The sequence below is a fragment of the Malus domestica genome, chromosome 16 (assembly GCF_042453785.1).
Source record: "Malus domestica chromosome 16, GDT2T_hap1".
Taxonomy (NCBI): domain Eukaryota; kingdom Viridiplantae; phylum Streptophyta; class Magnoliopsida; order Rosales; family Rosaceae; genus Malus; species Malus domestica.
In genome coordinates, this window is record NC_091676.1 from 37,520,535 (window position 1) to 37,546,097 (window position 25,563).

Here is a 25,563-nt window from a genome sequence, read left to right on the forward strand (position 1 = left end):
CTGATTTTGCGCATCAACAACCTTAATCTTGGAGAGCTTGTTCGGCTCTTCCCTAATGGTCTGGTGATGCAAAGAACGATGAGGTCTGCCTTGAGATAATGAAGTTATAACCGAGATGTGTCGATTATTGGTTGAAAACTATTACCACTCCCCCTCTTAGCTCTTGGTTAAACCTTGTGTCTTTGAAAATTTATGGAAGGCATCTCTTTTCGGAGTAGGCCCTACTATAAGAAAAAAAAAATTCATTGTACAAAAAGGTATTTAGACAACTTTTTAATTAATTATTAAACCCACGTCAACACATAACAATTTTTTTTTTTACCGAATTGTGTTTGAATGATCATTTTGATTTGTGACACCTATTTTCAAGGACTACATTGATTGATTTTCAATTTCAGGAACCATATTGTTGGTGTGAGTCAATTTCAGAGATTGTTTGTGATAAAAATCCGTAAATCTTATGGGGCCCATTTATGTACCACATCAGCACTTAACGGTATTTTTAACAGAATTGTGATGAAAGGACTACATTGATTTGCAACATCTATTTTCAGGAACTATATTGATTGATTTTTAATTTCAAAGATCATCTTGATGGTGATGGTCAATTTCAGGGACCATTGTGATAAAAACCCTATATATATATATATTTTTTTTTTTTGTCAAACAATAAATTTTGTTAGATTAAAATATTAAATCTACCATAGACAGAATTTAAGCTCAACACTTTTTAATACTGTGTAAAAGGCCACTGGGGGAATAAACAAATTAAGAGGGGAAAACATGATGGAAGAAGAAGAGAGAAGAAGCGAAAAAGAAAAAAAAAAGAAAAAAAGGACTAACAAAAATCTGAAAAAGAAAAACTTTAGTTTTAATGAAAAATGGTAAATGGAGGTGTATTGAATAGTATAAAAAAAATGTAATTTTTTATTAAAAATGTTTGTTAAAACTCCAAAAAAAAAAAAAATCAATAATTCCTCTTCTTCCTTGTGTTCAGTGCTCTTGGACTGGGGTTTCCATTCACCGGATAAATGGTTCCGGTGGCTGGACCTTTTGCAGAAAACCCCACGAATGCCCTTTAATTTACGCCAAGTACCAAGCTTAATGGATTCTGAGGAGGTCTCTGCGAAGGGCAGCGTGGCCAATTTAATCCTCCGGTGGTCTCTGGGTCTGCTTCTCCTTATCGTTGCTTTCTTTTCACTATCGCTGTTGGTCGCCTTCGTCGCCGTTTTCGTCGCCAATTCTTCAATTCCGAGCTCAATTTCAGTGTCCTCTCAGTGCAGGATCGTCTCAAGCAGTAAGTTGATTTATTTAAATAATTTTGATGTTCTTGAAAATCACTGTTTGTTGACTTGGAAATGAGAATCGAATTGCAGAATAGAGTTCTTCAAATTTGTTTTTGTTTGTTGAGCTGTAACAAAGGGAGCTTGTTTTGCTGTGGTTGCATAGCATATATAATGATTTTAATGCAAATTTGTTAGTTGGAAATTTGGAATCACCATTTTGTGTTAGAATTATGTAGATATGTGTCAAGTTTGTGGAACACAAGGATCTGTAGTTAGTTTATTATCGATCACGAAATCATAATAATCGAGTGGGAGCGGTTTTTCATTTTTGCAGGTGTTGATCTTAAGTCTTCTAAAGTGTGTGAGCTTGGACTGTTCAATTATAAAGCCAAGCATGTGTTTTATCCTTTTCAAGGAAGAAGGTTTCGATGCCGTTATGATTACTACTGGGCTTCAATTTTTAAGGTACTCTAACTTACGGTGAAACTTCAAACTATATTTATCAGCACGAACCTGTGTTTTTTTAAATCAGTTTGTATGCTAATCATAGTTGCAATTTCTGATTGCATAGCTTTAGCTTCCACACACAATTTGTAGTTGGAACTTTATTTTGTTAGAGATTTGGATTTGAGTGCGTCTCTGTTAGGTTTTTCTTCAAGTTTGAGGTAAGTGCAGTTTATCCGTGAACCAAAAGAGTACTATGAAGATTCTATGTAGTGGTAGGATGGCATTTGTGAAGCCTTCTTTTCTTGAAAAATAGTTGGTAATTGGCAAGTGGGCTTTATAGGTAAACTGATAAAGTCACTGTTGTGTAGTTTAAAGAAATTATGCTTTACGGTCATGCTACCATGGTTCCTCTAATTCTTGATAAACTTGACTGGAGTCAAACCACGAAACATTAACACAAGTTATATCTGTTTCTAGATGTCTAGTAATACAAGATAAACTTTATAGAGACTCCATGTGTCAGAATAAAACCCAAGGGGTTCAGAGCAAATTCTCTGTTTTTCCCTTTTTCTTGTTTAGGTAATTTCCTACTTCATGAACTGGACAATGGTATGTAGCAGTTTCTGCTTTGCATGTCTGTTCATTCAAATATTAATTCTTGGGTTTCCTGATTGCAGGTGGAATACAAAGATCAGTCTTCCGGTCAGACTCAGCTTGCATTGGCTGAGGCTCCAAATGAGGCCCTTCCTCTTAATTGCAGACCTAATTTTGGTGCTGCATGGTTGACCAAAGATAAATTCAAGGTATCGTGCAAGGCCTTTCAATTGTTTACACTGTGGTCAGCATAAAAATCGTTTTTGAATTCTGGTTGAAACTAATATATATGAATATCACTTTTACCATCGAAGTAACATCATAGTTGAACATTATGGTTCTTTAACTCCGTGATAGAATTTTCTTAATTTCTCATGTTTGTTAGGTCAATGAAACTTATGACTGCTGGTACACGTATGGCATTTCCAAAGTTAGCTTATATCATGATGGTTTCTTCAGTTGCCAAGCTAAAGATCCGTCTACATTTGAGATGATTACAAGATATCGCATCCTGTGAGCAAACTGACTTTTTTCTTATTTCTTTTAGCTTATCAGTTTGTTCTATCTGTATGGATATTGTTTCATGGACTAAATTAGTTCCAAAATGTGAGTGTTTAGATAACTGCACTTAATCACATAAATACGTTAGGATAGCCTTTCTAGATAGATTGCTTATCTCAAAAAGAAGGTAATATATCAGCATGGATGGATATATTGGTTCCGAAAACATGGAAATAATATCATAAAAATTCAAGAAACGATATATGAAAGTTCCGAATGAAATTCCGATCTACTATTTGATTAGAACAGTGGTGATGGGCGAGGTGGTTTGGGCGGAGTCAATATGGTATGTGTATGATTACTTGTATCTTAAAATTTTAAATACATACAAGCCACAGCTTTCTTATCAAAAGAAGCAGTTGGAGCTGATGCTGCATACCTGTAAAAAAGGTTCTGTGGAACCATGACAGCAGAAGAAAACTTGTAGAAGGAAAATATCTTTCATGCTTCTGCTTGCACTACATGGGCACATAGTTTCATAAAAGACTAACTTCTGAAGGAATGGAGGGAGTATTTGTGTTGCAAATCTGAGAAAGAGAGGACAGCACCTTCGTTGTCACTGTTATATAGTGCATGTACTCTCTCATTATGATTGTTCCCTACAAAAGAGTTCTAGTCTCGTCCACTCTTTGTCCCATGTCAATCTATTGCATTTACATTTGTCACTTGTGTAGCCAGGCCATCTGTTTAGCGAAATGATTGTTCCAGCCTTTCATAATCTCTAGTGTTTACTGTACCGTGTAAATTTATTTGTAGCTTTATCCACTTTAGTATTCACTCCCATAGGAGATAATCTTAACTAGTCCAACAATTCTCCCTTGGGCGATGGTAGTATTTTTCATGTTCCAGAGTCCAGACTATCCCTATGTTCTTTATTCTATAGAACATTATATCAATCAACAATTTCTTCTTATTTAGGAAAACTTTATCCTGATAGTAGTATATAGAGGATTAAGTGGAAACAGTTGTGATGCTATCTTTCGTTGAAGGCTTTTGACAACGCACTAAACCATTGTAACCCGCCTTTCTTTTTCTTTCCTCTTCCTGTCACCTCTGATAAAAGTTAGACAAAGAAGGAATTTAATTCTATTAGCTAAACTGAAAAATAGAGACACTATATCTCTGTTCTGATAATGGAGTAGAACTTGATTAAAGCCTATGTTTATGTTTTGTGTTTTGTATTTTGTTCTTGTATGGTCTTACTTAGTAACGGTGTCTCTTATATTTCAGGGCGACAAAGATTTTACACTCCTGGATTGTCAGCCAGAAACGAGGTGGGTTATGGAGGTGGGAAACAATAGCTGGAGTTATTAGTGGGTTTTTAACTTCTTTTATCTCCATAATCTTTGTTAGACTCCTGCAGCAAATGAAATTTAGGTTGCCTCAGATTTTAGCCGCAAGAGTGCTTACTACCGGCTTCAGGCGCACTTGTTTACTTGTGGCATACATTTCTTTTGCGGGTTGGCTGGCTATCCAGTATGGGAAAAGGCTTGGCCTCCCGGAGATAATCGTACTTTTTAAGAACTCTTGAGAAGTAGGCAGCACAGTTTTTTGAGAAGTTGTAATTCCCTTTTTGTCTGCAAGGGGTCGGTCTTGGATTCTACAGATTTGGAGTTGCAGCAACGGAGTGTATCGTTCATTCTCTGTACAATGATATACAAATGACGATTGAGTGGGCACCGAATGCGCTTAATCATCGTCTTCGTCTTGTCGGATGGAAGCATATATTTATATTGAGCTAAGGTAGAGATTGTATACTATAGGCAACTTACATGGAAGTAAAAGAGCGATAATCTTATATGTGATTTGTGAAAAGTATCTCACAGAATTGAATCTATTTTTCAACATTGAAATTTGAATAATCTTTTGTTTTATGTTTTATTTGGGCTACCTTGTTAAAATTTCAGACAATAATAGTGCTGATGAATTGTTCATGCGCTACAAAGCTAATTACTAGAAGCCTCTACTCAACATCCGAACATAGGGTGTGGTTCGTGATTTGACTTCATCAAATAATCGCAAGTGGCCCTCTATCACAACGGTAAAGAGGAGTGTTGTCCTTGTACTACAGTGTGGGTTCGAACTTCAACGGCTCTTTAATCTAACATCTATTCTTCGACAAAAAAAATTAAATAATAAATAATTAGATAATCAATCATATTTTAAATTTAAATCGATAAATTTACTTTATTTAAGTTAAAACTAATCAAAGAATTAATAAAGAGAATTCCTTAATTAATTTTAGTCAAATGTCGACACGTGTCACTTTTGATGACTCGTCCAGTTTTGATGAGTCATATGCCTTGTGTACGATATGTGAGACTCATGGTGCGTGCCACGTAAGCCTTGACATGTCGAAATTTAATGTATTAGTGAACATTTATTTCATCAAAATTCTAATGTTTAAAGGTGCCTGCACCAATTGAAAAACTGTAGATGAATTATCTTTTGAACGTAGAAAGAAGAATCAACACTTGGAGGTGAATCACATTACATATGGAAGAAAGTTTTTGCAGAATTTGTGGCAAAGCACACATTTGAAGGCAGTTTCAATTTAAAGAAAACCATCAGAAATGATTTATAAGTGTCGGCCCATGATTTTCTAGGGACTGAGTAAGGCTAATCCGAATACTATTACCTCAGAAGTTCGATCATGGACTCACGGAGCTAGTTCAGATGGAGTAGCGATGCCAGCATGACTATTTGGGGGCATTAGGCAGAGTACTAGCAGCTCCGCATGATGACCATGCTTGTTCCGTAAGATACGTGATTTGATCCGGATATGGACAAAATCAGATCATTTAAGTCTTGAAGTTCCTACAATGTAGGAATTGGCGTACACCACAAGTAATCATAACTCCTAAGAGGGTGCAATATCTACTTCTATATATCCTCTAGGATTCTGCCATTTTTTATTTTTTTTTTAATAAATGATATTATCTACATTAGGAGAGGAGAATAGGCTTAGCCTCACAATGAGCTATTAATAATGTGGTTTAAATTCACCTTTGACGAGAATTGAACTTAAGACATCTCACTTATAAGTGAAAAGGAATACCAATCCGGCGAACCTACTTATGAATTACACATGCAACTTTGAATGTTAGGTTTTCCTAATGCATATTATACTTGTGGCATTCAAGATAGAATGTATACAAACATGCAATCCATCTTTGGCATTCCGATCAAATGTAAACATGCATGACTCATTATATTTTGTGAAAACCTTTGGAAAACCATCCAACCCGTAAGACGTGGCATTCGTCCTAAGTGAAATTATAATTATTAATCACAATGAGCATCCATCAATTTATTGGTGGCATTCCAAGAAATTGCGTGTAATTACTTATCTAAACATCCTAATAATAATCAAGCATCAAGATATAGAGATAGTTTAAACACAGTGATTAACAATTCAAAATATGCATACATAATTAAAATCACTTAGTTTAAACACAATGATTAACAATTCAAAATATGCATACATAATTAAAATCAAAGGAAGTACTATTAAGAAGAAAAAGATTAAAAACACCTTGTATGAAAAATAGATTAGTTATGCATATTCATAATTAAAATCACAGGAAATACTATTAAGAAGAAAAATAAATAAAAACACTTTGTATGGAAAAGTCTGCAAATCTCCATGAACTCTAGCCAAATTATCTCTCCAAAATTGTATAGAGAAAACCTCAATGTCCGGCCATTTTATTTATATTACTACAAATTAAAATCCTTCGTAAAAAAAGGTCACTACCCCAAGTGCCTATGTTATGAATACAATCATTTATTTATGGCCAAACAGAATGAGCACGGTATGGGATGCACAAGTTTATTTGTCCTTTGTATAATTGATTTTCAGAATGACAAGCTATATGATATGATTTTTTAGGAATTGGATCCTCGCCGGATCTAATGGCTGGGGATCCTAAGGATCAACCCACGTGGGCCGTTGATCAAAAATCGTGCGGCCACAATTTTTTTCTTTTTTATATTTTCACGTAAAACGAGACTGTTTTACTTTTAAATCATTTAATTATGACCGCACGATTTTTTATCAACGGCTCACGTGGGTTGATCCTTAGGATCCCCAGCCCTTAGATCCGGCGAGGATCCAATTCCGATTTTTTAGGGCGCAAAGTATAAGTTATCTGTTTTATAGGTTAAATTAATTAATTTAATATAACTAAACTTTGTTGGGAAAAATTTTGGCTACTTAATATTATAAAAGACAAGGAATAGTTCCTCAAAAGGTTCCATGATCGGAGGACGAACCTCCATGTTTTTTATTGAAACAATTAATATTATAAATTATTCTTTAAAGATCGTTTTTGTCAAAAATTAATTAAAACTAGTAGAGAACACATATTTTGTATGTGTGAACAATTTTTCTTAATAAGTACATATTTTTTTCTATACTATTATTAAGAGAAGCCTCATTGTCAACTTTTTTCCCATTTTTTTCCTATTTTGTCCCCTTTATGTAAATATTGTGTATCAAAAGTGTTATTAAAAGAAGCTTCATTGTCAACCATTTTCCCCCTTTCTCTTAATAAGTGCATTTTTTATACTATTATCTATACTAATTAATAAAATACTCATTGTCAACTAAAATCCTATGAAATTATCAGTTTAACCTTCTAATTAAAACATAACATGAATAAGAAATATGGGGCAGAAATGTAATTTCACACAACCAAATTTTACTATTTTTTTTTTCAAAACCTCACCTACATGTAATTCTAACATATCTCTAATTAAAAAAAATAAAAAAATAAAAAAATAAAAAAAAATAAAAACTTCCTACTCCCACATCCTCTATCACTATGTTCCTCTCTCCTTCTATTTCAAAAATAAAAATAAAAAAAATTTCTCACACACTTAGTGTGTGACCATATGCTAGTACTATTATTAAGAGAAGTCTCATTGTCAACTTTTTTCCCATTTTTTTCCTATTTTGTCATCCTTATGTAAATATTGTGTATCAAAAGTGTTCTTAAGAGAAGCCTCCTTGTCAAATTTTTTTCTCTCTTTTTTTATCCTTATGTAAATATTGTGTATCAAAAGTGAAGGCAAAATTGGAAAAATAAGTATATGATTGTCATTTTCTTAAAAAAAAAAAAAAAGGGTAAAATAGGGATATGATTGTCATTTTGTCAAAAGGTATAAAATTACTATTTTGCCCTTCCTTTTGTCAATAGTGTGTATCAAAAGTGAGGGCAAAATAGAAAAAAAGAGGAAAGAAAGTTGACAATGGGGGTTCTCTTAATAATATAGACTAGCATTTGCCTACACACTTCGTGTGTATGAACACATTTTTTTAGAAAATGAGAAGGAGAGAAGGAGAGAGAGAGAGAACGTGAGGGGAGTAGGAGGTTTTTTATTTTTTTATTTTTTTTAAATATTGGAGGTATTTTAACATCACCTGTAGGTGAGGTTTCAATAAAAAAAAGTAAAATTTGAACTTGTGAAATTACATTATTACCTATCATTTTTTTATGTGATAGAAGACTAAGTAGTCTTTTTACCCTTTTTTTATTGACAAAGAAGATTTCATTAATTAATAGAGATAGATAAATAGATAGATAGATAGATAGATAGATTAAGATTGTTTAGTTGATTAATTGTAACAAATAGATAAACTGATGGTAATATTTTACTGAGATTCGTCCATCTCGATTCACGTTTTATTAAGTAGGCAAAGCATTATTTTTCTGCTGGGCACCGATGCTTATTCGTACCGATTACGAAAGCCCATTTTGTTCCATCAGTCCTGCCAACAGTGCCTTTCCTCCTCCACACTGCAGCGCTCCACTGCTCCTCCGCTCCTCATTCCCTTCCTCACCTGTAACTGTAATTCCTTCTTCTTCGATCCTCCACTTCTCTCTTCTTCTTTTTGCTCAATTCTTCTTCTTATTCTAGTTTATTTTCTTCTGATTATTGTTTCTAAATTCTGGTTTACGGCCTAAACCTAGGAATTTAGGGATTATTGAGTTAATGTCCGATTTCAGATTTTAGTTGACGAATACTTTGGGGATGAAGTTGAATTTTGGAATTGAGTTGGAGCTCCAGCCTTCGTTTTTAAAACTTTAATTGATTTGCTTGTATAATCGTATCTTCTAACAAAATCGAGTACAGTGGCGTTCTAGGATATATGATTTCAGATTTTAGTTGACGAATACTTTGGGGATGAAGTTGAATTTTGGAATTGAGTTGGAGCTCCAGCCTTCGTTTTTAAAACTTTAATTGATTTGCTTGTATAATCGTATCTTCTAACAAAATCGAGTACAGTGGCGTTCTAGGATATATATATATATATATATATATACATATATATATACATATATATATGTATATATACAGATTGCTTAAGGGAAGGGAACTCAAAAAATGGGGATTAGGTGTGGGGCCCACTTCACATCGAATTTCAACGATCCGAACCGTCTATTTTGTTAGTCTCGATTCATAGATCATCCTTGTAAAATATTAGCTAAATCGGAAATGTTTAAGACATCTAATTGGGTTCAAGGAAATGAACGAATACTTTGTTATATAAGAAAAAATGAAATTTGATCTTGATAATTAAATACGCAAACGGTTTCGGATTGAATTGAATTTTTGCAAGGATGATCTATGAATCGAGACTAACAAAATAGACGATTCGGATCGTTGAAATTCGATGTGGAGTGGGCCCCACACCTAATCCCCATTTTTTTCAAAAATTGGGGATCCCTTCCCTTAAGCAATCTGTATATATATATATATATATATATATATATATATATAACCGACCTCACTTAGTGGGATAAGGCTTTGTTGATGTTGATGTTGATGTTGTTGTTGTTGTGAATTTTCAACTAGACTCATTGTTTTATCATTTTGTTGGGAAATTCCATAAAAAGCAAATTAGACTCTGCCCAAATTTAGAGAGAAACTTTCGACTTAGGAAAATTGGCTTAAAAGTTATGTCCAATCCACAGTTTGAACTCCTGCTTCGGTGCTGGTGCTCTTCATTTACTATTTTCGCTAATTAATATATTCTTGGAAAAATGGCTTCTTTTCTTGTTGATTCTGTTGCACCTTCAGATTGCTTTTTTGAACTTATATGTTGCCACTGATTACAGGTAGAAAATGCCCAAGGTGAAGACTAACCGAGTGAAATACCCACAAGGTTGGGAACTGATTGAGCCTACTCTTCGCGAGCTACAAGCTAAGATGAGAGAAGGTTTAGTTTTTTTTCTTTTTCCGTGTTTTTATTACATTGTTCATTGAACTTTTAAAAATTGATGCGTAGAAGAATTCAAAAGCATACTAATGTATGTTTCCTTTATCTTTTGGACAGCTGAGAATGATACTCATGATGGTAAGAGAAAATGTGAGACCTTATGGCCTATTTTCAAAATTGCACATCAAAAGAGCCGCTATATTTTTGACCTTTACCATCGAAGAAAGGAAATTTCCAAGGAATTATATGACTTCTGCCTGGACCAAGGCTATGCTGACCGCAATCTAATTGCAAAGTGGAAAAAGGTTTGCCTCAGATCACTTCTATCATTATTTGCAATTAGTAGGCATTTTCATTCCTTAATCTGGTTTACATGTGTATGAAGATGACTGCAGGTTAGATTGAACTTGGAAATAAGTTGCCTAGTTTTGAATTGGAATTTAGTTTTTAATCATGAAAAACCTGTAAATACGGTTGAAAGAATGCAAGCATGAATATTTAATATAAGAAAATTGGAGTAAACTTAGCATTGCTAGAAAATTAGCAAACTCTGGGGGAAATACATAGACGTAGGACATGGGTAGTATGACTTGGATGTGCCGACGATGAGGATAAAGATATGTATTGGATTTTGCATCGTCAGTTGTGTTTGTAAGTTAAAAAGGAACTTCTGTACTTTAATTAGGATACTCAGAATGTTAATGAACATATAGCAAACTCATGCAGCCTGGATACGAACGCCTCTGTTGTTTAAGATGCATGCAACCTCGGGATCATAACTTTGCCACCACATGTGTTTGCCGAGTGCCCAAGCATCTGAGGGAGGAGAAGGTTATAGAGTGTGTGCATTGTGGCTGTAGGGGCTGTGCCAGTGGAGATTGATTAGTGGTATGTCGTTCAAATTGTAATACAAGTGAGATGTTGAATCACATTATCCTTGGTGTTGTGGATTGTTGGGAATCTGTAACATTTAGCTGATCTTAATTAATCGAGGCGATCCCTTTAGAAATGGTAATAGTAGTATGTTGTCTCTGTAACTTTTCCTTAGGCCCAAAGTTTTACTTGTAATTGAGTAAAGTTTGAATTTTTTACGCTTCGTTATTCCTGTTGGTTGAAATAGTGCATTCCCTACTCAGTACATTCGTTATTCGAAGTAAAGTTTGAGCAATTTGTTCGATTCCATGTCTCACAAATTGAGTTGCTAAGTTTAGGGACATTGCTGTTCTGAAGAGTCATTGCAAAATCCTACATATACTGAATCTTGGAAAATAATCAGGCGTATAGGATAAATGCGGCATGCTTAATGTGGTGTATCGAATGCACCAAATTTTAACCCTCGTCTTTAGCCTTGGATTTAGGTTTTAGGGTTTGTATATTCATAATACATGTGTTGTAATTTGAGTGAATTCGAGATAAGACGTTAATATGCCAGGCGCACTATGGATTGAGAAGTATACACAACAAATGAGCTTATGGTCCTAGGAATGATGGTTGAATCATGGCTTATGACCAATTTATAGGCCGGTTTGACACTTTATCTGATACGGGTCATAAGCCGCATTGTGTGGCTTAGCACATTCGTCTTTTCCTTAAAGTAGAATACAGTTGTATGAAAAAAATAAAAGATAATCTCCTGCATCATAGACTTATAAGAACTGTTCCAAAAATTCTCACTTAGCGTTGTCTATGCCCTGCTTATACCCTAGGCGGGTGGCCACCGTCCCAATTAGTTCCTAGATGTTTCAAAATTAAGAAAGTGCGCCTAGATCTACTTAGGCGTCCGCCTAAACCTGCCTAGGTCGCTACTCTCACTTAGAAAAAAAATTGATTACTTTAATTTTGCATTTTATTTTTTCAATAAAATGTAAGGGACCTGTTGAATACATGAATGAACACTCATTATATGTTCTCCATGTTTTCAATATGTTCTAATATTTTATAATCTATATGTCATTTTATTTACAATTTATGTATAAATAGGCATTGATTTATACAAATATATAATAAATTTACTTAAATTCGCATAATCCGGCTAAGCCGCCGCCTAGCCGCCTAACCGCCTAGCCACTCTCCTGCCCATTCCCGGCTAGCGCTTAACGTTTTTTAGAACCTTGCTCATAAGCCTTCAAATTGATTAGAAAAAACAAAACAAAACAAAATCAAATTGGCTTGTATTGGAGCCAATGATTTTTTAATCCAATAAAAAATGGCCACTTGATGGATATTAAATTTGTAAAGGGACCATTACCAATTTACCATATTATACAAAGTCCACCGGTCGAGTGGTACCTCCCCAACACTATGACAATGCCCTCCCAACGGCTACACTTAATAAATAAACATGATCAAGCAAGTCCCTTTCCTTGCTGCCATCATTCCATTGCTGTTTCTAACCTAAGTAAATTAATTTCGTGAAAGCCAAAAAACTCGGTACTATTCTATTTACTGAGATTTTTTCTTGATACGAGCGATACTAGGGAGTGGGATATGAACACTGTTCATGCACAAAACCGGAGGTCTTGGAACAACGTAAATCCGACCGTGAATCTGCAAGTAATGTAAATGACATAAGATGTATCGTGGTTCACCCCAAGGTTTGGGCTACGTCCACACTGATTATGTATTGTATTTCTCTAAGAAGTGAGGGAGAGAGTGTGAGAGCTTTGCTCTAGATAGGAGAGACTTAGGGTTTGTGAGGGTGAGGAGGCCCTTTTATAGAATAAGGGCTCCTCCTCTAATTACATATTTGCCCTTCCTTTATTACATAATTACATTTAAGTCCCCCGAGTATTTATACGAGGTCTAAATACGAGACCCCAAATATGGTATAAACAGTAGTCCCCCAAGTCTTCAGTCAAGAGAGTGGATGCTCATGGATGTTGTCATGAGTAATGCTCATAAATGTTAACATGAGTGATGCTCATGAATGTTGACATGAATGATGGCCATGAATGTTTATGTATGATTGTCATGAGTGATGTTCATGAATGTTTATGTATGAATGACATGAGTAATGTTCATGTATAATTTGGAGTACTGAGCGTACTTTTGATCACCTGGTTGATGGCATGAAAGAGAGTACGGGTTGTACATTTCATCACCTGGTTGGTGGCATGAATGGCTAATTGTCAAATGATATTAGAGTACGGGTTGTACATTTCATCACCTGGTTGGTGGTAATAGCGGCGGGTTACCGAATAATTTTGGAGTACTGGGCGTACTTTTGATCACCTGGTTGGTGGTAATAGCGGTGGGTTGTCGAATAATTGTGGAGTACTGAGCGTACTTTTGATGACCTGCTTGGTGCTATTTTGGGCTTATGGGCCTTCGCTCTTCACACAACATTCCAGCCCATTTAGTTTGGGCTTTGCCCCTTTTTTTTTTAATTACCCTCTGATGGGGTTTATACATATTATCCTCTGATAGGGTTTATACAGATGTCTCCGAAAGATAAAAATAAATTACATCATACAAAAACAGGAAAAGCAAATGACATCATTCTCGTGGGGTGTTTATTCCTTGCTTTTGCTTTCTCTTTTTTCTTTTCCCTTTTTGGCAGATGGCAGACTACACTTCCGTATTGGTTGAGGAAGTGCGCAGGCAAATCCTCGAGAATATTTCTTTCAACCTTGCCGACAAGATCTGCACTGATATAAGCAGCTTTGGTATATATGCTTCCTTGGTGCGAAAATTATCTTAACACACAAATTTAACCCTCTTTTGACAATTGTAGTATAAGTATAAGTAGGGATTGTTCTGGACCGGGGATTAGGAAGGCATGCTAATAACCTCTAAACTAGACCTGGCATTCGTGTCGTGTTTTCCGTGTTCGTGTCGTTTTCGTGTCATACCCGATATCTTAATAGGCCGTGTCGTGTAACACCCGTTAAAATAAACGGGTAAAATGACCCGACCCGAAATCAACCCGATAATATTAACAGGTAATATGACCCGACCCGTTACCTGTTAAGGAAAATATATTTTAAACCAATAAATAATCAAATGAAAAACATAATACTAAATAAGTATATACATTCCATATTATCACATCCAAAACATAAAAACGCAATTTTGTTTTAAGTATATTTTCGTTTACCTAAAGTCTTTAATAGTTTTTTAATTAATGTAGAAGTGTAATAAAATATAGAAAAAAATATACAAACACTCGTAATGACAAGCTTTATAACTTTCATGAAGAGCTTAACTTCGAAATTCGCCACTATAATCATGTAAATCATAGATCAAAATTTAACCGTTGATTGTTGTTTACATTTATGCTTCATTGTTCTCATCAAATTTCGTTTTTTTAGATTTTCTTTTTTGAAAACATGATCTATTAGAGGGTGCAGGTAAATGAACGGTTTGGATCGTTGATATTATATTTAGAGTTTTACGGTTAGTGAAAATATTGCTTGATGTTTATAAAGTTTCTACAAATTATATGACATTGACTCATATTTCAGTTAACCGTAAATATCGAAACGTGATATCATCTTCTTACATCCGCCAGATGATCATGCTTTCAAAAAATAAAATTTAAAAAATGAAATTCAATAAGAAGAATAAAGTGTAAATGACAATCGACGGTTAAATAAATTTAAGGTTTCGCTACTACAAAATTATCTATTGCTGGCGGTCCAAAAACTTTTTTCAACGATCCAACCGTCAAACTTATTTATACACATTCCAAGATGGCATACGTTAAAAATTATAAAAAACAAACATTCGGAGATTACGTAACGGAACAAAAAATTTCGACGGTTATAAACGAAAAATCAAAATTTAACGGTTATTTTAGCTCCGATTTTGATGATTTTTTACAGATACACTCCTCGACCCTATAAGAATGTAATGAATAAATTTGATCTTTAATTTAAAGTATTTACACTAGTGGATACCACAAAAACTTATTTTATACTTAATAGAAGTAGAATATTAACTTTAAGTGTTTGTTTAATCTACCGTTTTGACGCAATATGCATTCTACAAAACTTTTTTCAACGATCCAACCGTCAAACTTATTTGTACACATTCCGAGATCGCATACGTAAAAAATCATAAAAAACAAACATTCAGAGATTACGTAATAGAACAAAAGTTTTCGACAGTTATAAATGAAAAATCACAATTTAACGGTTATTTTAGCTCCGATTTTGATGATTTTTTATAAATACACTCCTCGACCCTATAAGAATGTAATGAATAAATTTGATCTTTAATTTAAAGTATTTACACTAGTTGATACCACAAAAACTTATTTTATACTTAATAGAAGTATAATATTAACTCTTAAGTGTTTGTTTAATCTACTGGTTTGACGCAATATACATTCTACGAAACATTTTTCAACGATCCAACTGTCAAACTTATTTGTACACATTCCGAGATCGCATACGTAAAAAATCGTAAAAAACAAACATTCAGAGATTACGTAATGGAACAAAAGTTTTTGACGGTTATAAATGAAAAATCACAATTTAACGGTTATTTTATCTCCGATTTTGATGATTTTTTACAAATACACTCCTCGACCTATAAGAATGTAATGAATAAATTTTATCTTTAATTTAAATTATTTACACTAGTGGATACCACAAAAACTTATTCTATACTTAATAGAAGTATAATATTAACTCTAAGTGTTTGTTTAATCTACCGTTTTCATGCAATATACATTCTACGAAACATTTTTCAACGATCCAACTGTCAAACTTATTTGTACACATTCCGAGATCGCATACGTAAAAAATCGAAAAAAACAAACATTCAGAGATTACGTAATGGAACAAAAGTTTTCGACGGTTATAAACGAAAAATCACAATTTAACGGTTATTTTATCTCCGATTTTGATGATTTTTTACAAATACACTCCTCGACCTATAAGAATGTAATGAATAAATTTGATCTTTAATTTAAATTATTTACACCAGTGGATACCACAAAAACTTATTCTATACTTAATAGAAGTATAATATTAACTCTAAGTGTTTGTTTAATCTACTGGTTTGACGCAATATTCATTCTACAAAACTTTTTTCAACGATCCAACCGTCAAACTTATTTGTACACATTCCGAGATCGCATACGTAAAAAATCATAAAAAACAAACATTCAGAGATTACGTAACGGAACAAAAGTTTTCGACGGTTATAAACAAAAAATCACAATTTAACGGTTATTTTAGCTCTGATTTTGATGATTTTTTACAAATACACTCCTCGACCCTATAAGAATGTAATGAATAAATTTGATCTTTAATTTAAAGTATTTACACTAGTGGATACCACAAAAACTTATTTTATACTTAATAGAAGTATAATATTAACTCTAAGTGGTTGTTTAATCTACCGTTTTGACGCAATATGCATTCTACGAAACTTTTTTCAACGATCCAACCGTCAAACTTATTTGCACACATTCCGAGATCACATACGTAAAAAATCGTAAAAAACAACATTCAGAGATTACGTAATGGAACAAAAGTTTTCGACGGTTATAAACGAAAAATCATAATTTAACGGTTATTTTATCTCCGATTTTGATGATTTTTTACAGATAGACTCCTCGACCTATAAGAATGTAATGAATAAATTTGATTTTTAATTTAAAGTATTTACACTAGTGGATACCACAAAAACTTATTTTATACTTAATAGAAGTATAATATTAACTCTAAGTGTTTGTTTAATCTACCGTTTTGACGCAATATGCATTCTACAAAACTTTTTTCAACGATCCAACTGTCAAACTTATTTGTACACATTCCGAGATCGCATACGTAAACAATCATAAAAAACAAACATTCAGAGATTACGTAACGGAACAAAAAATTTCGACGGTTATAAACAAAAAATCACAATTTAACGGTTATTTGAGCTCCGATTTTGATGATTTTTTACAAATACACTCCTCGACCCTATAAGAATGTAATGAATAAATTTGATCTTTAATTTAAAGTATTTACACTAGTGGATACCACAAAAACTTATTTTATACTTAATAGAAGTATAATATTAACGCTTAAGTTTTTGTTTAATCTACCGTTTTGACGCAATATTCATTCTACGAAACTTTTTTCAACGATCCAACTGTCAAACGTATTTGTACACATTCCGAGATCGCATACGTAAAAAATCGTAAAAAACAAACATTCAGAGATTACGTAATGGAACAAAAGTTTTCGACGGTTATAAACAAAAAATCACAATTTAACGGTTATTTTATCTCCGATTTTGATGATTTTATACAGATAGACTCCTCGACCTATAAGAATGTAATGAATAAATTTGATCTTTAATTTAAAGTATTTACACTAGTGGATACCACAAAAACTTATTTTATACTTAATAGAAGTATAATATTAACTTTAAGTGTTTGTTTAATCTACTGTTTTGACGCAATATGCATTCTACAAAACTCTTTTCAATGATCCAACCGTCAAACTTATTTGTACACATTCCGAGATCGTATACGTAAAATATCATAAAAAACAAACATTTAGAGATTACGTAACGGAACAAAAGTTTTCGACGGTTATAAACGAAAAATCACAATTTAACGGTTATTTGAGTTCCGATTTTGATGATTTTTTACATATACACTCCTCGACCCTATAAGAATGTAATGAATAAATTTGATCTTGAATTTAAAGTATTTACACTAGTGGATACCACAAAACTTGTTTTATACTTAATTGAAGTATAATATTAACTTTAAGTGTTTGTTTAATCTACTATTTTGACGCAATATGCATTCTACGAAACTTTTTTTAATGATCCAACCATCAAACTTATTTGTACACATTTTGAGATTGCATACATAAAAAATCGTAAAAAATAAACATTCAGAGATTACGTAACAGAACAAAAGTTTTCGACGGTTATAAACGAAAAATCACAATTTAACGGTTATTTTAACTCCGATTTTGATGATTTTTTTACAGATACACTCCTCGACCATATAAGAATGTAATGAATACATTTGATCTTTAAGTATAATATTAACTCCAAGTGTTTGTTTAATCTATCGTTTTGACGCAATATGCATTATACAAAACTTTTTTCAACGATCAAACCGTCAAACTTATTTGTACACATTCCAAGATCGCATACGTAAAGAATCGTAAAAAACAAACATTCAGAGATTACAGAATGGAACAAAAGTTTTCGACGATTATAAACGAAAAATCACAATTTAACGGTTATTTTAGCTCCGATTTTGATGATTTTTTACAGATACACTCCTCGACCCTATAAGAATGTAATGGATAAATTGGATCTTTAATTTAAAGTATTTACACTAGTGGATACCACAAAAATTTATTTTATACTTAATAGAAGTATAATATTATCTCTAAGTGTTTGTTTAATATACCTTTTTGACGCAATATGCATTCTATGAAACTTTTTTCAATGATCCAACCGTTAAACTTATTTGTACACATTCCGAGATTGCAAACTTAAAAAATCGTAAAAAACAAACATTTAGAGATTACGTAACGGAACAAAAGTTTTCGACGGTTATAAACGAAAAATCACAATTTAACGGTTATTTTAGCTTCGATTTTGATGATTTTGTACATATACACTCCTCAACCCTATAAGAATGTAATGAATAAATTTGATCTTTAATTTAAAGCATTTACATTTTTTTATATATGAGTGATTGTATATATATATTTTTACATTTTTTACACTTCTACAATAATTATTATTAATTTTATTAATTTTTCCCTCAAATAAAAAACATTATTCATGAGGGTTTGAAGGATTTTAAAAATCTAAACGATAATATAAGTGTAAGAATTATCTATTCGTAGATGAATAATGATATATCACGAGTGTTTATATATTCTTTCACATTTTTCATACTTGTATGTATGTCTTCTTAGTTCTTGCATATACAAATACTATACTAGTATATTTTAATTTTGGACAAGAATATGTTATGTAAAATTTATCCTAGTAATGATAATAAGGAACTCTCATAATAAAAATAAATAATGACTAAAACTTTTTTTTTATTTTTTTATAATTTATATAGAACAATAATACAAAACTATATATTTAATATATAATATATTGTATATGTTAATATGACTATTGTTGACACACCCCGATCCTAGAATCAAGGCGTGCTGGCCGTCACGTGAGCGTGACGTAGCCAAAAGTGCGACACGGAAGCAAGAGATAATAGAAATATGAAAGAATTTAAACCAACCACTAGCAGTAATAACCTACTAGCATAAAAGAGTGAGTTATAGAGTAAAACACACGAATTCAGAGCGTAGGTATCAAGTGCAGTCAAGTAGGACTATAATTAAAAGTACAACACCCGCAGGTGAGTCCTACATGCAGAACGTCGAAAAAGACCTCGTGAGCCACCAACTGCTAACTAGAACCTGGAGGGGCGCAAAACAAAATTGAGTGGGTCAGTAAAACCAAAGATTTTCCAAAACATTTCATTTAAAACGTTTCTAACCCCTCACCGTAAAACCTGTATACTTTCCCAGAAATTTATTATAAAACATATATACATATATCATCAAACTCAGCTCACAATCTTTCAACGCTTTTCAGAAAGAATATGCCATGCCATGCCATGCCAAAATATAATATGAATGCATCGATATAAATCAGGTGAAATAATAAATCAACCGGAGACCCTACAGTGGTCCTGTACGGCTGATTCTATAGCTCAATATCCCACTCAGCCGGAGTCACCACAGTGACCTATACGGCCCAACTCTGCACGTCACTCAGAACTACGTAAGGTAGTCTGTACGATGAAAGGTGTAAGAATACGCTCTAGTGCTTCTCTCATCAATCATCGGCACGCATAACTAAGATCACCCACTAGTCGGAATCACATCTAGCGATCTATACGACTAGCATGTCGGAACCCTCATATGGTCTGTACGACATTCACCTACTTGGATCCAAGGCGAGCGTGCGGTGTGGTGAATAATATAAGCACTAACACCTAGGGTGCAGGTTATGAGCTTCCAATGCAATTCACATAAAAATAAATCGTATGAATAATGTAAAAACTCACCTGTGCGTCCACCGCGTCAATTCATATATATATATATATATGCATCAATTATCAATTCAAATATCTCATCGATTGCATGCATGGCATTTTAAAACATATTTTCATATAAATGCATTTTCTGGGAAAAACAGTAGTATATAGGTAATACGAAAACAAAACTGCCCACTCACTGGTAAGTCGATGGGTCGTAACCCCCGTGACGTCCCTGGATGCGCTCATCCTCGGGATAGGTGTCACCTATATGCGAAACAACTATAAAAACGTTAATTAAAACACATAACCAACAATTCGAAATAACTTCTCATACGGTGCTCAATTTGGGTATATGAATATACCACATCGACCTACTCGACGTCATGGACGTCGAGAAATTTTTAGAAAAATTTTTGGGCTTGTCACGCGCCCCCACGCGTCGTGGGTGGCATGGACCTACGCGCCCCCACGCACGTCTTCTTCCTCAGCCAGTCGCCGGACTGGTTTTTCCGGTGGCCGGATTCCGGCGAATTTTGTAATTGCTTGTTCTCCTTCGTTTCTCAACCGTTTTCTTCGAATTTTATATCAATTTGAAGCCCTTAACATGTAGAATCACGATGGACTAGTTTCAAGGTCTAAAATTCACTAGATTTTACCTGGGGAAGCACGATAATCCGGAAATTTTGAGAAACTCCGTTCTCCGTCCTCCGACGTCCAAATGTTACCAACGAAGTACCCCGAAGCTCTTGAGGATGTCCTTAAGCTCACTGTGAGCTTGAAATTCCCTGAAATGTAAGATTTCACGTGTGTATGAACAGTGCACATTTTCGGGGTTAGGGTTTCACAACGATTCCGAGGGTTTCACTTCCTAAAACTAGTACCATTCAACTCAGAACATCAAAAGGATGAAGAATCATACCTTATTTGCTTCGATCCGTGAAGTTTTGAAGGTTTTGGTCTTGTCCGTACTATTTCGAGAAGGAGAGAGTGAGAGAGAGAGTCGTGAGGGAAGAGAGAGAGAAGGCACAGGGGAAGGGAGAGAGAGCAGGGAGTGTGTGTGTGTGGTCCAACACAAATCCACACCATCCATTTTCATCCTAGCTCCCTAACCACACAAACAATCCAACATACCAATTTTATATCCAACTTAAATAATATTTGCAATAGTTTAGGAAAATATGAAATATTCAAAACATATCACACACACACCTTAGTAACGTCAAGGGTACTTTCGTCCTTTTACATCCTTAATAAGAAAATCTCGGGATGGGCTGTGACAATTGTATTTTATAATAAATCTTTTAGTAATTAAACTTTAAAATTATTAAAATAATTTTTTTCTTAACGGGTCGAAACGGGTTACCCATGTGTTACCCGCGTGTATACCTGTTAAGAACCCGTTATTAACGGGTTCTTAACGGGTCACCCGTTATTAACGGGTTCTTAACGGGTCACCCGATAGTGACCCGATAAGTTATCGTGTTGACCCGAAACCCGTTATTTTCGTGTTGTTTTCGTGTTGTGTCACCGTGTCGTGTAAAAAACTGCCAGGTCTACTCTAAACTGACTCAAAAACATAAAACTAAACTTAAAAACACTTAACAAGACTCACAAGACTCAAAGCCAACTTAAAATACTCAAAACATCTTAAAACAACCAAATAAACTTAAACTAGACACTAGGAATGACTTTGGACGAAATTTGACTTTTACTTAAATCAAAACACTTAAAAACACAAACTAAAACAGATTTGAAATACTTTGAAACAAGAAACTAAAAGGGGGGGTTTTGATTTAGATGAAGTTGAAACAAACAAACAAGTATGAAAAACTAGACGGATTGTAAAACGAATGTGAGAAATAAGATGATGGATGGGATAGGATAGCTAGATGTTTTTTCTCAACACATGACATGTATGCAAATAACTCGATTTCCAGTTACTACTTCATTGAATTATGAACGACAATGCTCTAAATTAACCGTGACATCACTAGTTAACTCTCAGATTTTCCTTGTTTTATTGGATTGGATGACATCATTCGACAACCCAAAACATTCTTCTAAAGTTCCCTACATGACATCATAATAGAGATACAATCAAAGATCATTACGTTTAATGAAAATCATAAGCATTGACAAAGCACTTGCAACTATGACATCATGTCACTCATGCTAGGAATTGAACTTAACGCGATCGTTTATAAGCGACCTTCACTACATGTGAATATAAGTTTGTAACGATTATGTGAAACTTCCTTATATTCTAGCAATGGATTTATGCATGCCAATTAAGTGTCGACCCTTAATTAACAAATACAAATAAGTTATCAATCAAATAGTTAAGCCAATTGCATTCACGATTCAAGAGTTCATAACTGGAATTTATCAAATTATATTGCACACTTAATCATGGCTTTGAAATCACCCCTAACCAAGAGGGGTTTAGCCACTCATATTTACAACAAAACGAAAGGAAATGAATTTAAACATTAGAAACAAAAGAAAGAAAACACCTAAACGCTCCAACGATCCAAGTTGGACAACAAGCACGTCCAAGCACTTTCCTTCCCTTCCTTTGCTACGGCACAAAGTGTTGGTGAGTGTTTGAAGGTTTGTTTGTATGCAGGAATGGATGTGAAGATGAATGGATGTGTTTGGATGAAGGTTGTGTTGAAATGGGAGTGAATGATCTAACCAAGTATGAACTCAATTTATGTTACACACACTTCCTTTTATAGAGGAAGTGCAAGGCAAAGCATGGGTAAAATGGAGTGGTGTTGAAATGATTCAAAGGTGAAAGTGAAGTGATGATTGATGCAAGAATTAAACATGGATGGAGTGCATGGCAAAGGTTTGTTATGGTACAAGGAACCCTTAATTTGTGTCCTAAAATGCATAGGAAACCTTCAATGTTGCTGGAACTTAGGGACATTTAGGATTTAGGAAAGATCAAACCAAAATAGGAAACCTTGGCTTAACTTTCCTACTTCAAGTAGGAATCCTCATCTTTAGGTCTTCAATTTCGTCAATTCCTTTAGTTCCAAGCATGTGATATTTATTCCAAACCCAAAATTGCTCCAAAAGGCTCCAAAATGCACATTTTTGCATACTTTGTCCTTAGAACCTGAAATTGCACAAAAATGACTTTAAACACTAAAACTACTAAGGAATAACAACATAAATGCATGAGAACAAGCTAACTCAGTCGCATAAATATGCTCCTATCATTCCTCATTTTTCCTTTGTTTGAACATAAGTTGGTGTACTCCAGCTGTAAAAGGGAATGTTTCCACCTACATGAAAGCCGTAAGCACATGGTCATTACTTTTGCTTCCTTTTCCACTGACCTCTTTGTTGCTTTTGCTTTCCCATGTGCTATGGCAGAGAATGGGTTGAGGGCTCTGTCGGGATGGTGGACGTTGAAATGGAGATCAGAGAGCTGAACCACCCACGCAATTGAGTCGGGGCCTCCCTTGTCCAAAAAGATAGATTCCTTACACAACTTAAAACTAATGTCAACAACTTGCTTTACAGACATATGAGTAGAAAAGTATACCGGAAAAACATAGCTTTATTGATTGATATTTCAGAAACAAAACAAAGAGGTCTTTATATAGAGAAAGACCAAAGCAAACCCTAGACTAAAACCCTAAACCAAATCCTAAACAAACTCAAATACTTAATGGGCAAGTAACTAATCCTTGGCCCGCAAGATAACAACCTAAATTCCAAACTAAATTCCAACACCCCCCGTCAAACTCATGGCGGAACACAGTCATGAGTTTGCAAGGTAGATGTGGATACACGACTCCAAATTCTAGTGCCAATGCCGATGCGAAAAACACAACCATGCTAATGCCGATGCCAACTTCAAAACACAACCATGTCAATGCCGATGCCAACTTCAAACTACCATGTCAATGCCGATGCCAACTTCAAACTACCATGTCCAATCATCCTTCCTAGATTCAGATTTTGAATAAGTTCCAATATGCAAAACAGCAGTTGCTCCTCCTTTCTGTGGAAGTTCATGTTGCTGAGACAACTTAGGACATTGGGATTTCCAATGCCCTTTCCCTTTACAATAAGAACACTCATCCATAGCAACCCTACGAGACCTTGCTGCAGCAAATGCTGAAGTATTTGACGACGATGAAGAGAGCCTATGCGACTGCACACGAACCTCTTCTGCTTGTAACTCATTAAGAACAGAATCAACAGATGGAAGAGGAGTTCGATGAAGGATGGAGCTACGGAGCGTCTCGAACTCATCCCGAAGAGGCATTAGAAACTGAACAAGACGTTGTTCTTCTCTATATTTACAATAGAGCTTGACAATGCCGAGTTCTTCAGGCTCAGTCAATGCAAGTTGATCCCAAAGATTGGCCAGTTCATTGTAAAACACTTGAATACTCTTATCACCTTGCTGGATTGTACGAATCTCCATTTCCAATTGATACCTCTTAGCAAAATTGGCCTTGGTATACAACTTTGCCAAGTGATCCCAAACTTCCTTAGACGGTGAGAACTTAGCCAATTGCATTCCAATAGCCAAATCAACAGAATTATTAATCCAAGTAATAATCTTTGAATTATTCATCTCCCATGCAGCAAACAATTCAACATATTTTTCATCCTTGGGGTTATTCGGAATGGAAACCATTCCAGAAACATAGCCCCACAATCCTTTTCCAATAAAAAAATTCTTCATCACATACGCCCAATACACATAATTATTTCCATTCAATTTCACACCAATAGCTTGTAAGGAATCGTCCTTTGCAGATGCCATGACAATACTGAGGAACAAGAAACACGATACCTGGTGAAGATGCAGATCACAGGTGCAGATGCGACTGATGCAAACTGATGCAGATGCAAAGATGCAGATTGATGCAGACTGAAGCGGTGCGGCAGATGGTGGGTGCGGTGTAGCGGTGGTCCAGTTGGCTGCGATAATTGCAGCGATCTGAGCAGATGCAAATTCAAGTCGGCGCAGCAGGTTGTAGTCGGACGTGTCCAGTGGTGCAGGGTGATCCGGTGCTGGTGATGCGGTCCAGATGCAGATGCAAATATCAACGGACTGATGCAGATGCAGACTGATGCAACAATCAAAGTACGAGCGACTGATGCGGAATCAAAGTGGCTGTGTTGTTGGGCTAATTCTGGCAGACAGCATGGTGGTGGTTCCCGAGATACCGACCTTGCTCTGATACCAAGTAGAAAAGTATACCGGAAAAACATAGCTTTATTGATTGATATTTCAGAAACAAAACAAAGAGGTCTTTATATAGAGAAAGACCAAAGCAAACCCTAGACTAAAACCCTAAACCAAATCCTAAACAAACTCAAATACTTAATGGGCAAGTAACTAATCCTTGGCCCGCAAGATAACAACCTAAATTCCAAACTAAATTCCAACA

General features: G+C 34.6%; 2 protein-coding genes across 4 annotated transcripts; both read left to right on the plus strand.

Moving 5' to 3' along the window:
- Nucleotides 1-765: 765 nt before the first annotated feature.
- On the plus strand, nucleotides 766-4,769 carry LOC114822865 (uncharacterized). Of its 3 annotated transcripts, none has more exons than XM_070815875.1 (6): nucleotides 805-1,297; nucleotides 1,621-1,751; nucleotides 2,411-2,536; nucleotides 2,713-2,840; nucleotides 4,119-4,162; nucleotides 4,242-4,769. In XM_070815875.1, the coding sequence occupies exons 1-6, from the start codon at nucleotides 937-939 to the stop codon at nucleotides 4,256-4,258; spliced, it is 807 nt and encodes a 268-aa protein (XP_070671976.1). In that variant the 5' UTR covers nucleotides 805-936; the 3' UTR covers nucleotides 4,259-4,769. The 3 variants fall into 3 exon arrangements, with proteins under 3 accessions (XP_028953831.2, XP_070671976.1, XP_070671975.1); XM_070815874.1 differs by having other exon boundaries at nucleotides 929-1,297; nucleotides 4,252-4,769; XM_029097998.2 differs by having other exon boundaries at nucleotides 766-1,297; nucleotides 4,119-4,769.
- A 3,811-nt stretch (nucleotides 4,770-8,580) lies between these two features.
- Nucleotides 8,581-11,214, plus strand: LOC114822873 (protein BUD31 homolog 1). The gene is made up of 4 exons (XM_029098008.2): nucleotides 8,581-8,741; nucleotides 10,013-10,113; nucleotides 10,231-10,418; nucleotides 10,840-11,214. The coding sequence occupies exons 2-4, from the start codon at nucleotides 10,020-10,022 to the stop codon at nucleotides 10,993-10,995; spliced, it is 438 nt and encodes a 145-aa protein (XP_028953841.1). The 5' UTR covers nucleotides 8,581-8,741; nucleotides 10,013-10,019; the 3' UTR covers nucleotides 10,996-11,214.
- Nucleotides 11,215-25,563: the final 14,349 nt, after the last annotated feature.

What these genes read in the sequence shown, in the direction of transcription:
- LOC114822873 (XM_029098008.2), top strand. Translation starts at nt 10,020, where the DNA reads ATGCCCAAGGTGAAGACTAACCGAGTGAAATACCCACAAGGTTGGGAA. An exon ending in ACAAGCTAAGATGAGAGAAG is followed by an intron (nt 10,114 to 10,230) that starts GTTTAGTTTTTT and finishes TCTTTTGGACAG; the next exon opens with CTGAGAATGATACTCATGAT. An exon ending in TAATTGCAAAGTGGAAAAAG is followed by an intron (nt 10,419 to 10,839) that starts GTTTGCCTCAGA and finishes AAACTCATGCAG; the next exon opens with CCTGGATACGAACGCCTCTG.
- LOC114822865 (XM_029097998.2), top strand. Translation starts at nt 937, where the DNA reads ATGTTTGTTAAAACTCCAAAAAAAAAAAAAATCAATAATTCCTCTTCT. An exon ending in TGACCAAAGATAAATTCAAG is followed by an intron (nt 2,537 to 2,712) that starts GTATCGTGCAAG and finishes CATGTTTGTTAG; the next exon opens with GTCAATGAAACTTATGACTG. An exon ending in ATTACAAGATATCGCATCCT is followed by an intron (nt 2,841 to 4,118) that starts GTGAGCAAACTG and finishes CTTATATTTCAG; the next exon opens with GGCGACAAAGATTTTACACT.